This window comes from Panulirus ornatus, chromosome 14 (genome assembly GCF_036320965.1).
Source record: "Panulirus ornatus isolate Po-2019 chromosome 14, ASM3632096v1, whole genome shotgun sequence".
NCBI classification, from domain to species: Eukaryota; Metazoa; Arthropoda; class Malacostraca; order Decapoda; family Palinuridae; genus Panulirus; species Panulirus ornatus.
This window is the reverse complement of record NC_092237.1, coordinates 59,446,702-59,460,345: the sequence shown is the minus strand read 5'-3', so window position 1 is coordinate 59,460,345 and position 13,644 is coordinate 59,446,702. Positions and strand designations below refer to the sequence as shown.

The 13,644-nt window shown below is 40.1% G+C and overlaps 1 protein-coding gene across 1 annotated transcript in view; it reads left to right on the top strand.

Annotated features, from left to right (window-relative positions):
• nompB (intraflagellar transport protein 88-like protein nompB) overlaps window positions 1–13,644 on the top strand; it is a 74,271-nt gene that overhangs the window by 32,730 nt on the left and 27,897 nt on the right. The window contains exons 13-15 of the mRNA XM_071670041.1: window positions 2,286–2,520; window positions 4,319–4,460; window positions 10,837–10,923. Coding sequence (XP_071526142.1) covers window positions 2,286–2,520; window positions 4,319–4,460; window positions 10,837–10,923 — 464 coding nt within the window. The remainder of the gene's footprint in view (window positions 1–2,285; window positions 2,521–4,318; window positions 4,461–10,836; window positions 10,924–13,644) is intronic.

The following is a 13,644-nucleotide window of genomic DNA, read 5'->3' as shown; positions in this document are numbered from 1 at the left end:
TGTTGAGTATTCCTGGTAAATTATATGGGAGGGTGTTGATTGAGAGGGTGAAGGCGTGTACAGAGCATCAGATTGGGGAAGAGCAGTGTGGTTTCAGAAGTGGTAGAGGATGTGTGGATCAGGTGTTTGCTTTGAAGAATGTATGTGAGAAATACTTAGAAAAACAAATGGATTTGTATGTAGCAATTATGGATCTGGAGAAGGCATATGATAGAGTTGATAGAGATGCTCTGTGGAAGGTTTTAATAATATATGGTGGGGAGGCAAGTTGTTGGAAGCAGTGAAAAGTTTTTATCGAGGATGTAAGGCATGTGTACGTGTAGGAAGAGAGGAAAGTGATTGGTTCTCAGTGAATGTAGGTTTGCGGCAGGGGTGTGTGATGTCTCCATGGTTGTTTAATTTGTTTATGGATGGGGTTGTTAGGGAGGTGAATGCAAGAGTTTTGGAAAGAGGGGCAAGTATGCAGTCTGTTGTGGATGAGAGAGCTTGGGAAGTGAGTCAGTTGTTGTTCGCTGATGATACAGCGCTGGTGGCTGATTCATGTAAGAAACTGCAGAAGCTGGTGACTGAGTTTGGTAAAGTGTGTGAAAGAAGAAAGTTAAGAGTAAATGTGAATAAGAGCAAGGTTATTAGGTACAGTAGGGTTGAGGGTCAAGTTAATTGGGAGGTAAGTTTGAATGGAGAAAAACTGGAGGAAGTAAAGTGTTTTAGATATCTGGGAGTGGATCTGGCTGCGGATGGAACCATGGAAGCAGAAGTGGATCATAGGGTGGGGGAGGGGGCGAAAATCCTGGGAGCCTTGAAGAATGTGTGGAAGTCGAGAACATTATCTCGGAAAGCAAAAATGGGTATGTTTGAAGGAATAGTGGTTCCAACAATGTTGTATGGTTGCGAGGCGTGGGCTATGGATAGAGTTGTGCGCAGGAGGATGGATGTGGTGGAAATGAGATGTTTGAGGACAATGTGTGGTGTGAGGTGGTTTGATCGAGTAAGTAACGTAAGGGTGAGAGAGATGTGTGGAAATAAAAAGAGCGTGGTTGAGAGAGCAGAAGAGGGTGTTTTGAAATGCTTTGGGCACATGGAGAGAATGAGTGAGGAAAGATTGACCAAGAGGATATATGTGTCGGAGGTGGAGGGAACGAGGAGAAGTGGGAGACCAAATTGGAGGTGGAAAGATGGAGTGAAAAAGATTTTGTGTTATCGGGGCCTGAACATGCAGGAGGGTTAAAGGAGGGCAAGGAATAGAGTGAATTGGAGCGATGTGGTATACCGGGGTTGACGTGCTGTCAGTGGATTGAATCAAGGCATGTGAAGCGTCTGGGGTAAACCATGGAAAGCTGTGTAGGTATGTATATTTGTGTGTGTGGATGTATGTATATACATGTGTATGGGGGTGGGTTGGGCCATTTCTTTCATCAGTTTCCTTGCGCTACCTCGCAAACGCGGGAGACAGCGACAAAGCAAAAAAAAAAAAAAATACACATATACATACATATACATACACTTACAAAGACAGATACATATATACACATGTACATATTCATACTTGGTTTCCTTCATCCATTACTGGCGCTACTCCGCCCCACAGGAAACAGCATCGCTACCTCCTATTTCAATAAGGTAGCACCAGGAAAACAGACAGAAAAAGTCACATTCGTTCACCCTTAGTCTCTAGCTTTCATGTGTAATGCACTGAAACCACAGCTCCTTATCCACATCCAGGCCCCATAGGCATTTCCAGTTTATCCCAGACATTTCACATGCCCTGGTTCAGTCCATTGACAGCATGTCAACCCCGATACACCACATCATTCCAATTCACTCTATGTATTGCATGCCTCTCACATTCCTATGTGTTCAGACCCCGATCGCTCAAAATCTTTTTCACTCCATCCCTCCACCTCCAGCTTGGTCCCCCACTTCTCCTTGTTCCCTCCACCTCTGACACATATATCATTTTTGTCAATCTTTCCTCACTTATTCTCTTCATATGTCCAGAACATTTCATCACACCCTCTTCTGCCCTCTCAACTACACTCTTTTTATTTCCACAAATCTCTCTTACCCTTTCATTACCTACTTGATCATATAACCCAAGTCTTTGAACTCTAAAAAGTTTTTTCCCCATAATGTTTAGGTCTTCCAGCTCTTATCATATTAAGTTTTCACTCTGCCCAGATATTGCCATTATAACCAAATACTGGATGTAGTTATGTTGAATGTTTTTTTCTGTATGTAAAAACTTGTAGTGCTGTATTAATAGACTTTGCTCTTTCATTTTTCAGTCTTATCGCTATTTTCCGAGCAATCTTGAAGTAATAGATTGGTTGGGATCTTATTTCATTGAACACCAAGTGGCAGAAAAAGCTATTACTTACTTTGAACGTGCTGCTCTCATGCAACCAGATGAACCAAAGTGGCACCTGATGGTTGCTGCTTGTCACCGCCGCTCTGGCAACTATCAGCAAGCTCTTCAAACATATAAACAAATCAACCGCAGATTCCCAGAAAATGTTGAATGTGAGTTGCAAGAAAACACCATTATCTTTCTTGGTGGAATAAAGATTATTGTTTTCTTTGTTATATGTCCTGACACCCACCCTATCCAATATTTTGCAGGAAGACATATTTATGACCTCTGGTTTCAACTCCTGAATAAGATCAGTCTGGCAGATGATATAGCAAATTTCTGCTCTAGACATTGCATAAATCAGAAAATTGTACCAGTCCTTAACTCTGTCACAGCCTGAAAAACCAGCTATACGTGGTAATATTTTGAAAATTTAACTGAAATGTATCCTCAGCTGTGGTATTAGAATATGTATCATCCGTCACATTATGTTTATCTCGTGACCAAAAAAATATCTGGTAAGCATTTTGTTATTTGTATATGATGAAATATGTTCTAGTCAAATGATGGTAGGTTTAAGTTCTTCCCATGCTCACCTCAGAAAGAGTGTTTCTTATTACATTTAAGTAGGAAGTCATTAGCAGTAGAACAAAATGCTAGTCACAGTGCTCCCTGTTATGGTATTCTCCTCCATACTTTGGTACTGAGTATATTTGAAAAAAACCACAACTCTAGAAACTTGATACAGGATGTTGAGAATAGAAAGATAGATGAATGAAATGATTAAGAGTTAATGCATTAACTTATCAACACCTTTGCAAGTGCATTTATCAGTATTTATTTGGCTGACTTTGTACAATATACAGTAGCAACAATCTTTTTTTACTTATTGAATTTTTCTATTTTAGCAGTAACATGAGGACCTGAGCAGTCAAGGAAAAACTCATTGTTTGATCCATCTTTTTTATTTACCCTCAGCAAGTGATAATACAGAAGCAAAGGATTTCCAGGCTCCTGCTCCCCTTTAGTCTCCTGTTTTTTGGCACACAGGAGATATGTGTGTAGAATTCATTCTTCCCTTTCCCCAAGAATAAAGGGCAGAACATGAAAGAAAAAAATGAAATATGATTTCTGTAAAACCATACCACATGATTCTTAAAAGCAAGCACTAATGTATGTTACAGGTAGTGTTAGACCATTCACTGCAGGTGGCTTGTATTCATCACAGGAATATGTTTCTATTCACTGTAGCTGGCGTGTACACATTATTAATTCTTGAATCAGCTGCTTATGCTGCGAGGCAGAATATACAAACATGAAGGATTGTAGTGACATCCTGTGCATTGTTTCCGTACTCGACAGCCAAAACTTTTTCCATATACTGGTCAGTATACATGAAGATGTCAAGGAAGCTTGTAATAAATGCTTCCATATGTTATGTAAGTTTTGAAACTCACTATTACAAGACAATAGATATTACTGATGAAAACTCATAGTAATCACATTTGTTTCTGACAAAAATACTTACAAAAATAGTACATTTCTCACTATGTATGTTTTAAAATACTTGTGGAGTACTTATCACATCCGATAGAACAGTAGTGTAAATTAAACGATGCTTACTAGATGAATTGTATATCATTTTGTATAGAAAATTAAAGTCATCATAATAACAAACTTAAAATTTTTTTTATATATTTGAAAATACCCTGCACTCAAAGTTTCACTAGATATTATGACTGCTGCAGTGGAAGGGCTAAACTTATGCTGTATGGGCTACTAAAGAGGGAAAGACTGATTGCCCAAAGGTAAAAGTTATGAACTTAGGTATTAGACAATGGGATTTGAAATTCATTATAGACTGTCAAATTTATCAGTGGCCATTTAGGATCTTAAAGACAAATTCTTTTATTATTATAGTACATAGGAAGAAGCTATCCATTCTTTAGAACCAGATTTTTTTCTCAGGTCTCAAGTTGTTGATTCGACTGAGTAGTGACCTAGGCCTCAAAGAAGCAACAGAATATGCACAGGAATTAAAGAAGGTAGAGAGAGCACAAGAACAAAGGGAAAGTCGTGCAGCTAGTGGATCACGTCCCGGTTCACGCAGGTAAATATGGCAGTGTTTATTGTCAGCATGTGTCATTTATGGATGATATAACATGAATTTTGCTTGTTTTGATTGGAGTAGATAAGTAAAGGATTGTTCTTGGTGGAGAATTAACATTATATATATATATATATATATATATATATATATATATATATATATATATATATATATATATATATATATGCAAACGCGGGAGACAACGACAAAGCAAAAAAAAAAAAAAAAAATATATATATATATATATATATATATATATATATATATATATATATATATATATATACATACATACATGTATATATATATATATATATATATATATATATATATATATATATATATATATATATATATATATATGTATATACATACACGTCCACACACGCAAATATACATACCTACACAGCTTTCCATGGTTTACCCTAGACGCTTCACATGCCCTGATTCAATCCACTGACAGCACGTCAACCCCGGTATACCACATTGATCCAGTTCACTCTATTCCTTGCCCTCCTTTCACCCTCCTGCATGTTCAGGCCCCGATCACACAAAATCTTTTTCACTCCATCTTTCCACCTCCAATTTGGTCTCCCACTTCTCCTCGTTCCCTCCAACTCTGACACATATATCCTCTTGGTTAATCTTTCCTCACTCATTCTCTCCATGTGCCCAAACCATTTCAAAACACCCTCTTCTGCTCTCTCAACCACGCTCTTTTTATTTCCACACATCTCTCTTACCCTTACGTTACTTACTCGATCAAACCACCTCACACCACACATTGTCCTCAAACATCTCATTTCCAGCACATCCACCCTCCTGCGCGCAACTCTATCCAGAGCCCACGCCTCGCAACCATACAAAATTGTTGGAACCACTATTCCTTCAAACATACCCATTTTTGCTTTCCGAGATAATGTTCTTGACTTCCACACATTCTTCAAGGCTCCCAGGATTTTCGCCCCCTCCCCCACCCCATGATCCACTTCCGCTTCCATGGTTCCATCCGCTGCCAGATCCACTCCCAGATATCTAAAACACTTTACTTCCTCCAGTTTTTCTCCATTCAAACTTACCTCCCAATTGACTTGACCCTCAACCCTACTGTACCTAATAACCTTGCTCTTATTCACATTTACTCTTAACTTTCTTCTTTCACACACTTTACCAAACTCAGTCACCAGCTTCTGCAGTTTCTCACATGAATCAGCCACCAGCGCTGTATCATCAGCGAACAACAACTGACTCACTTCCCAAGCTCTCTCATCCACAACAGACTTCATACTTGCCCCTCTTTCCAAAACTCTTGCATTCACCTCCCTAACAACCCCATTCATAAACAAATTAAACAACCATGGAGACATCACACACCCCTGCTGCAAACCTACATTCACTGAGAACCAATCACTTTCCTCTCTTCCTACGCGTACACATGCCTTACAACCTCGATAAAAACTTTTCACTGCTTCTAACAACTTGCCTCCCACACCATATATTCTTAATACCTTCCACAGAGCATCTCTGTCAACTCTATCATATGCCCTCTCCAGATCCATAAATGCTACATACAAATCCATTTGCTTTTCTAAGTATTTCTCACATACATTCTTCAAAGCAAACACCTGATCCACACATCCTCTACCACTTCTGAAACCACACTGCTCTTCCCCAATCTGATGCTCTGTACATGCCTTCACCCTCTCAATCAATACCCTCCCATATAATTTACCAGGAATACTCAACAAACTTTTTTTTTTTTTTTTTTTAACTATTCGCCATTTCCCGCATTAGCGAGGTAGCGTTAAGAACAGAGGACTGGGCCTTTGAGGGAATACCCTCACCTGGCCCAATTCTCTGTTCCTTCTTTTGGAAAATTAAAAAAAAAACGAGAGGGGAGGATTTCCAGCCCCCCGCTCCCACTCAACAAACTTATAGCTCTGAAATTTGAGCACTCACTCTTATCCCCTTTGCCTTTGTACAGTGGCACTATGCACGCATTCCACCAATCCTCAGGCACCTCCCCATGAATCATACATACATTGAATAACCTTACCAACCAGTCAATAATACAATCACCCCCTTTTTTAATAAATTCCACTGCAATACCATCCAAACCTGCTGCCTTGCCGGCTTTCATCTTCCGCAAAGCTTTTACTACCTCTTCTGTGTTTACCAAATCATTTTCCCTAACCCTCTCACTTTGCACACCACCTCGACCAAAACACCCTATATCTGCCACTCTATCATCAAACACATTCAACAAACCTTCAAAATACTCACTCCATCTCTTTCTCACATCACCACTACTTGTTATCACCTCCCCATTTGCGCCCTTCACTTAAGTTCCCATTTGCTCCCTTGTCTTACGCACTTTATTTACCTCCTTCCAGATCATCTTTTTATTCTCCCTAAAATTTAATAATACTCTCTCACCCCAACTCTCATTTGCCCTCTTTTTCACCTCTTGCACCTTTCTCTTGACCTCCTGTCTCTTTCTTTTATACATCTCCCACTCAATTGCATTTTTTCCCTGCAAAAATCATCCAAATGCCTCTCTCTTCTCTTTCACTAATAATCTTACTTCTTCATCCCACCACTCACTACCCTTTCTAATCAACCCACCTCCCACTCTTCTCATGCCACAAGCATCTTTTGCGCAATCCATCACTGATTCCCTAAATACATCCCATTCCTCCCCCACTCCCCTTACTTCCATTGTTCTCACCTTTTTCCATTCTGTACTCAGTCTCTCCTGGTACTTCCTCACACAAGTCTCCTTCCCAAGCTCACTTACTCTCACCACCCCCTTCACCCCAACATTCACTCTTCTTTTCTGAAAACCCATACAAATCTTCACCTTAGCCTCCACAAGATAATGATCAGACATCACTCCAGTTGCACCTCTCAGCACATTAACATCCAAAAGTCTCTCTTTCGTGCGCCTGTCAATTAACACGTAATCCAATAACGCTCTCTGGCCATCTCTCCTACTTACATACGTATACTTATGTATATCTCGCTTTTTAAACCAGGTATTCCCAATCACCAGTCCTTTTTCAGCACATAAATCTACAAGCTCTTCATCATTTCCATTTACAACACTGAACACCCCATGTATACCAGTTATTCCCTCAACTGCCACATTACTCACCTTTGCATTCAAATCACCCATCACTATAACCCGGTCTCGTGCATCAAAACCACTAACACACTCATTCAGCTGCTCCCAAAACACTTGCCTCTCATGATCTTTCTTCTCATGCCCAGGTGCATATGCACCAATAATCACCCATCTCTCTCCATCAACTTTCAGTTTTACCCATATTAATCGAGAATTTACTTTCTTACATTCTATCACATACTCCCACAACTCCTGTTTCAGGAGCACTGCTACTCCTTCCCTTGCTCTTGTCCTCTCACTAACCCCTGACTTTACTCCCAAGACATTCCCAAACCACTCTTCCCCTTTACCCTTGAGCTTCGTTTCACTCAGAGCCAAAACATCCAGGTTCCTTTCCTCAAACATACTACCTATCTCTCCTTTTTTCACATCTTGGTTACATCCACACACATTTAGACACCCCAATCTGAGCCTTCGAGGAGGATGAGCACTCCCCGCCTGACTCCTTCTTCTGTTTCCCATTTTAGAAAGTTAAAAAATACAAGGAGGGGAGGATTTCTGGCCCCTCGCTCCCGTCCCATCTAGTCGCCTTCTACGACATGCGAGGAATGCGTGGGAAGTATTCTTTCACCCCTATCCCCAGGGATAATATACATATATATGCATATATATATACATATACACATACATACGCACATATACACACATACACACATATACATATATATACATGAAAAATGTAAGAAATAATTTAGAAATATATGTATATATATATATTATCCCTGGGGATAGGGGATGAAGAATACTTCCCACGTATTCCCTGCGTGTCGTAGAAGGCGACTAAAGGGGGAGGGAGCAGGAGGCTGGAAATCCTCCCCTCTCGTTTTTTTTTTCTTTTTTTTAATTTTCCAAAAGAAGGAACAGAGGGGGGCCAGGTGAGGATATTCCACAAAGGCCCAGTCCTCTGTTCTTAACGCTACCTCGCTAATGCGGGAAATGGCGGATAGTTTAAAAGAAAGAAAAAAGATATATTATTTGGAAAGTTTTGGAGAGTTTTGGAAAGAGGGGCAAGTATGAAGTCTGTTGTGGATGAGAGAGCTTGGGAAGTGAGTCAGTTGTTGTTCGCTGATGATACAGCACTGGTGGCTGATTCATGTGAGAAACTGCAGAAGCTGGTGACTGAGTTTGGTAAAGTGTGTGAAAGAAGAAAGTTAAGAGTAAATGTGAATAAGAGCAAGGTTATTAGGTACAGTAGGGTTGAGGGTCAAGTCAATTGGGAGGTAAGTTTGAATGGAGAAAAACTGGAGGAAGTAAAGTGTTTTAGATATCTGGGAGTGGATCTGGCAGCGGATGGAACCATGGAAGCGGAAGTAGATCATAGGGTGGGGGAGGGGGCGAAAATCCTGGGAGCCTTGAAGAATGTGTGGAAGTCGAGAACATTATCTCGGAAAGCAAAAATGGGTATGTTTGAAGGAATAGTGGTTCCAACAATGTTGTATGGTTGCAAGGCGTGGGCTATGGATAGAGTTGTGCGCAGGAGGGTGGATGTACTGGAAATGAGATGTTTGAGGACAGTGTGTGGTGTGAGGTGGTTTGATCGAGTAAGTAACGTAAGGGTAAGAGAGATGTGTGGAAATAAAAAGAGCGTGGTTGAGAGAGCAGAAGAGGGTGTTTTGAAATGGTTTGGGCACATGGAGAGAATGAGTGAGGAAAGATTGACCAAGAGGATATATGTGTCGGAGGTGGAGGGAACGAGGAGAAGTGGGAGACCAAATTGGAGGTGGAAAGATGGAGTGAAAAAGATTTTGTGTGATCGGGGCCTGAACATGCAGGAGGGTGAAAGGAGGGCAAGGAATAGAGTGAATTGGATCGATGTGGTATACCGGGGTTGACGTGCTGTCAGTGGATTGAATCAGGGCATGTGAAGCGTCTGGGGTAAACCATGGAAAGCTGTGTAGGTATGTATATTTGTGTGTGTGGATGTGTATGTATATACATGTGTATGGGGGTGGGTTGGGCCATTTCTTTCGTCTGTTTCCTTGCGCTACCTTGCAAATGCGGGAGACAGCGGCAAAAAAAAAATATATATATATATATTATTTCACTTAATTTTTCCTTTATTTTAAAGATTATAGTATAATCTTGTAAAGTTTATGATTGATTATTATATTTTGGATATCTGTGATTGGTCATACTTGTTTGTTTAAACTAGGTTAACTGTACCGTATGTTTATATAAATGTAGTGTTGTTACAGTATATGAAGCTATCTTTTTATTTGTTGTAAAGTTTGCTGCACAGTACACCTAATGCTGTCTTTTGTTTGTTGTAAGGTTTGCTTAACCAGTATCCTGATACCTGTACTCTTCTTTGTCATAACTTTTGAAAGTAAAATTATCAAAAAGAAATGTAGTGTCACGTCCATATTATAACAAACATCCCGCTGGTATACTCATTACCACTTATTTCAGTTTTATAAATGTTCCATCATCCTTGATTATGCTTTTGTTAAATATGGTTTCAAGAAGCATATTAAATTCCACTTAATAATTTATCATGAGGATCCTTTTTTTTTTCCTCAGATAAGACACTAGTGATGCATTTTGTGAAACCTGGAGAATTATGGTCTTATAAATATAATCACTTATACATTTTGTACCATCTGTCTATCTATCTATATCTCAGAAGCCTGTTCCTTTCTGGAACTCTCAAGGGGGTAGCCATGGCATAAAATCTCCATAATTAGTGAACTCCATTGAACTCACCTGCAACAGGCTGCTGATAGGGCAAGTCTAGCGCAGTGCTTGATTACTACTGCCGAATGCCCATGCCTGATTTTGTACTTGTAAACAAGAAATCTGTAGTCAGAAAATATCTGGTTTTGTTATGGAAAATTTTGTTTTGTAAGAGTAAGAGCTCTTGCAGTAAATAGAAAGTTTGAACTATTACTAGCTTCATGCTCTAATGAATGTGTTAAAAGTTTCTCTAAGGAAAATAATAATCCACAACGCATGGAAATTCAGATCAGTTTAGATTTTAAAGGCATGGATATTAGTCAGTATGAAATCTTTAAGAAATATTTTAGAATTAAGCCAGTATATATTATATTTGTATTCCTCTGATTGTAGAATGGTTTCTTATCATGATCATCTTCACTTCACAAGGGTTCACATGTATGTTAACTAGTTTTGTAATTATTTACCTTGAGCTACAGCCCCTACCACCTTGAGCACCCTTTTTCCTGCACTCTCCAGATCCTCATCCCGAGCTTCACGTAGTGGGTCGGCTGCCTCAGGGCATGAGGAACCTGGAGTTTTACCTCCTAAGAGCCCAGGCACAAGGTAGGACCATAACAGTGTGTAAGGCATGCTTGTTTCTAGCTTCTCCTTATTGTCATTGATTCTTGAGGCCTTAGTCAGGCATGGGCCCTTATCTTTAGACAGCCCTTCCTCTCACCCTTTCCTCTTCTCCCTTCTTAATTTAGGTTCCACTTCTCACCTTCTGTGGTATGTGCTTACTTTCCTGTGAAGGTCGTGGAGTTCTTAAGTTTAATATTTTCCAGTCCTGTAGACCTCAAGTATATTAGATTTGTTTATATTCAGCCTCATATTCCCATTTCATGCCAATTAATGCTAGCATATAAATATTCTAAGAAGAAAGACATTCTGTGAAGTTTACCTTTTGTTTTACCAGTGGACTGAGTGTGAAACATTCTTGTCTGTTTTCTGCTTGACTGAGGGAGTTTTTATCATTATTATTATGATTATTATTATTATTATTATTATTATTATTATTATTATTATTATTATTGTTATTGTTATTATTATTATACTTGATAGCCATTTTCTGCTTAATGAGATGGTGCGTATAAGTTTGTTGAGTATTCCTGGTAAATTATATGGGAGGGTATTGATTGAGAGGGTGAAGGCATGTACAGAGCATCAGATTGGGGAAGAGCAGTGTGGTTTCAGAAGTGGTAGAGGATGTGTGGATCAGGTGTTTGCTTTGAAGAATGTATGTGAGAAATACTTAGAAAAGCAAATGGATTTGTATGTAGCATTTATGGATCTGGAGAAGGCATATGATAGAGTTGATAGAGATGCTCTGTGGAAGGTATTAAGAATATATGGTGTGGGAGGCAAGTTGTTAGAAGCAGTGAAAAGTTTTTATCTAGGATGTAAGGCATGTGTACGTGAAGGAAGAGAGGAAAGTGATTGGTTCTCAGTGAATGTAGGATTGCGGCAGGGTTGTGTGATGTCTCCATGGTTGTTTAATTTGTTTATGGATGGGGTTGTTAGGGAGGTGAATGCAAGAGTTTTGGAAAGAGGGGCAAGTATGAAGTCTGTTGGGGATGAGAGAGCTTGGGAAGTGAGTCAGTTGTTGTTCGCTGATGATACAGCACTGGTGGCTGATTCATGTGAGAAACTGCAGAAGCTGGTGACTGAGTTTGGTAAAGTGTGTGAAAGAAGAAAGTTAAGAGTAAATGTGAATAAGAGCAAGGTTATTAGGTACAGTAGGGTTGAGGGTCAAGTCAATTGGGAGGTAAGTTTGAATGGAGAAAAACTGGAGGAAGTAAAGTGTTTTAGATATCTGGGAGTGGATCTGGCAGCGGATGGAACCATGGAAGCGGAAGTGGATCATAGGGTGGGGGAGGGGGCGAAAATCCTGGGAGCCTTGAAGAATGTGTGGAAGTCGAGAACATTATCTAGGAAAGCAAAAATGGGTATGTTTGAAGGAATAGTGGTTCCAACAATGTTGTATGGTTGCGAGGCGTGGGCTATGGATAGAGCTGTGCGCAGGAGGATTGATGTGCTGGAAATGAGATGTTTGAGGACAATGTGTGGTGTGAGGTGGTTTGATCGAGTAAGTAACGTAAGGGTAAGAGAGATGTGTGGAAATAAGAAGAGCGTGGTTGAGAGAGCAGAAGAGGGTGTTTTGAAATGCTTTGGGCACATGGAGAGAATGAGTGAGGAAAGATTGACCAAGAGGATATATGTGTCGGAGGTGGAGGGAACGAGGAGAAGTGGGAGACCAAATTGGAGGTGGAAAGATGGAGTGAAAAAGATTTTGTGTGATCGGGGCCTGAACATGCAGGAGGGTGAAAGGAGGGCAAGGAATAGAGTGAATTGGATCGATGTGGTATACCGGGGTTGACGTGCTGTCAGTGGATTGAATCAAGGCATGTGAAGCGTCTGGGGTAAACCATGGAAAGCTGTGTAGGTATGTATATTTGCGTGTGTGGACGTATGTATATACATGTGTATGGGGGTGGGTTGGGCCATTTCTTTCGTCTGTTTCCTTGCGCTACCTCGCAAACGCGGGAGACAGCGGCAAAAAAAAAAAAAAATATATATATATATATATATTTTTTTTTTTTTATTTCATTATACTTTGTCGCTGTCTCCGCATTAGTGAGGTAGCGCAAGGAAACAGAAGAAAGAATGGCCCAACCCACCCACATACACATGTATACACATAAACAACCACACACTCACATATACATACCTATAATATTCAACGTATACATACATATATATAAACAGACATATACATATATACACACTCTTCTGCTCTCTCAACCACGCTCTTTTTATTTCCACACATCTCTCTTACCCTTACGTTACTTACTCGATCAAACCACCTCACACCACACATTGTCCTCAAACATCTCATTTCCAGCACATCCATCCTCCTGCGCACCACTCTATCCATAGCCCACGCCTCGCAACCATACAACATCGTTGGAACCACTATTCCTTCAAACATACCCATTTTTGCTTTCCGAGATAATGTTCTCAACTTCCACACATTCTTCAAGGCTCCCAGAATTTTCGCCCCCTCCCCCACCCTATGATCCACTTCCGCTTCCATGGTTCCATCCGCTGCCAGATCCACTCCCAGATATCTAAAACACTTCACTTCCTCCAGTTTTTCTCCATTCAAACTCACCTCCCAATTGACTTGACCCTCAACCCTACTGTACCTAATAACCTTGCTCTTATTCACATTTACTCTTAACTTTCTTCTTTCACACACTTTACCAAACTCAGTCACCAGCTTCT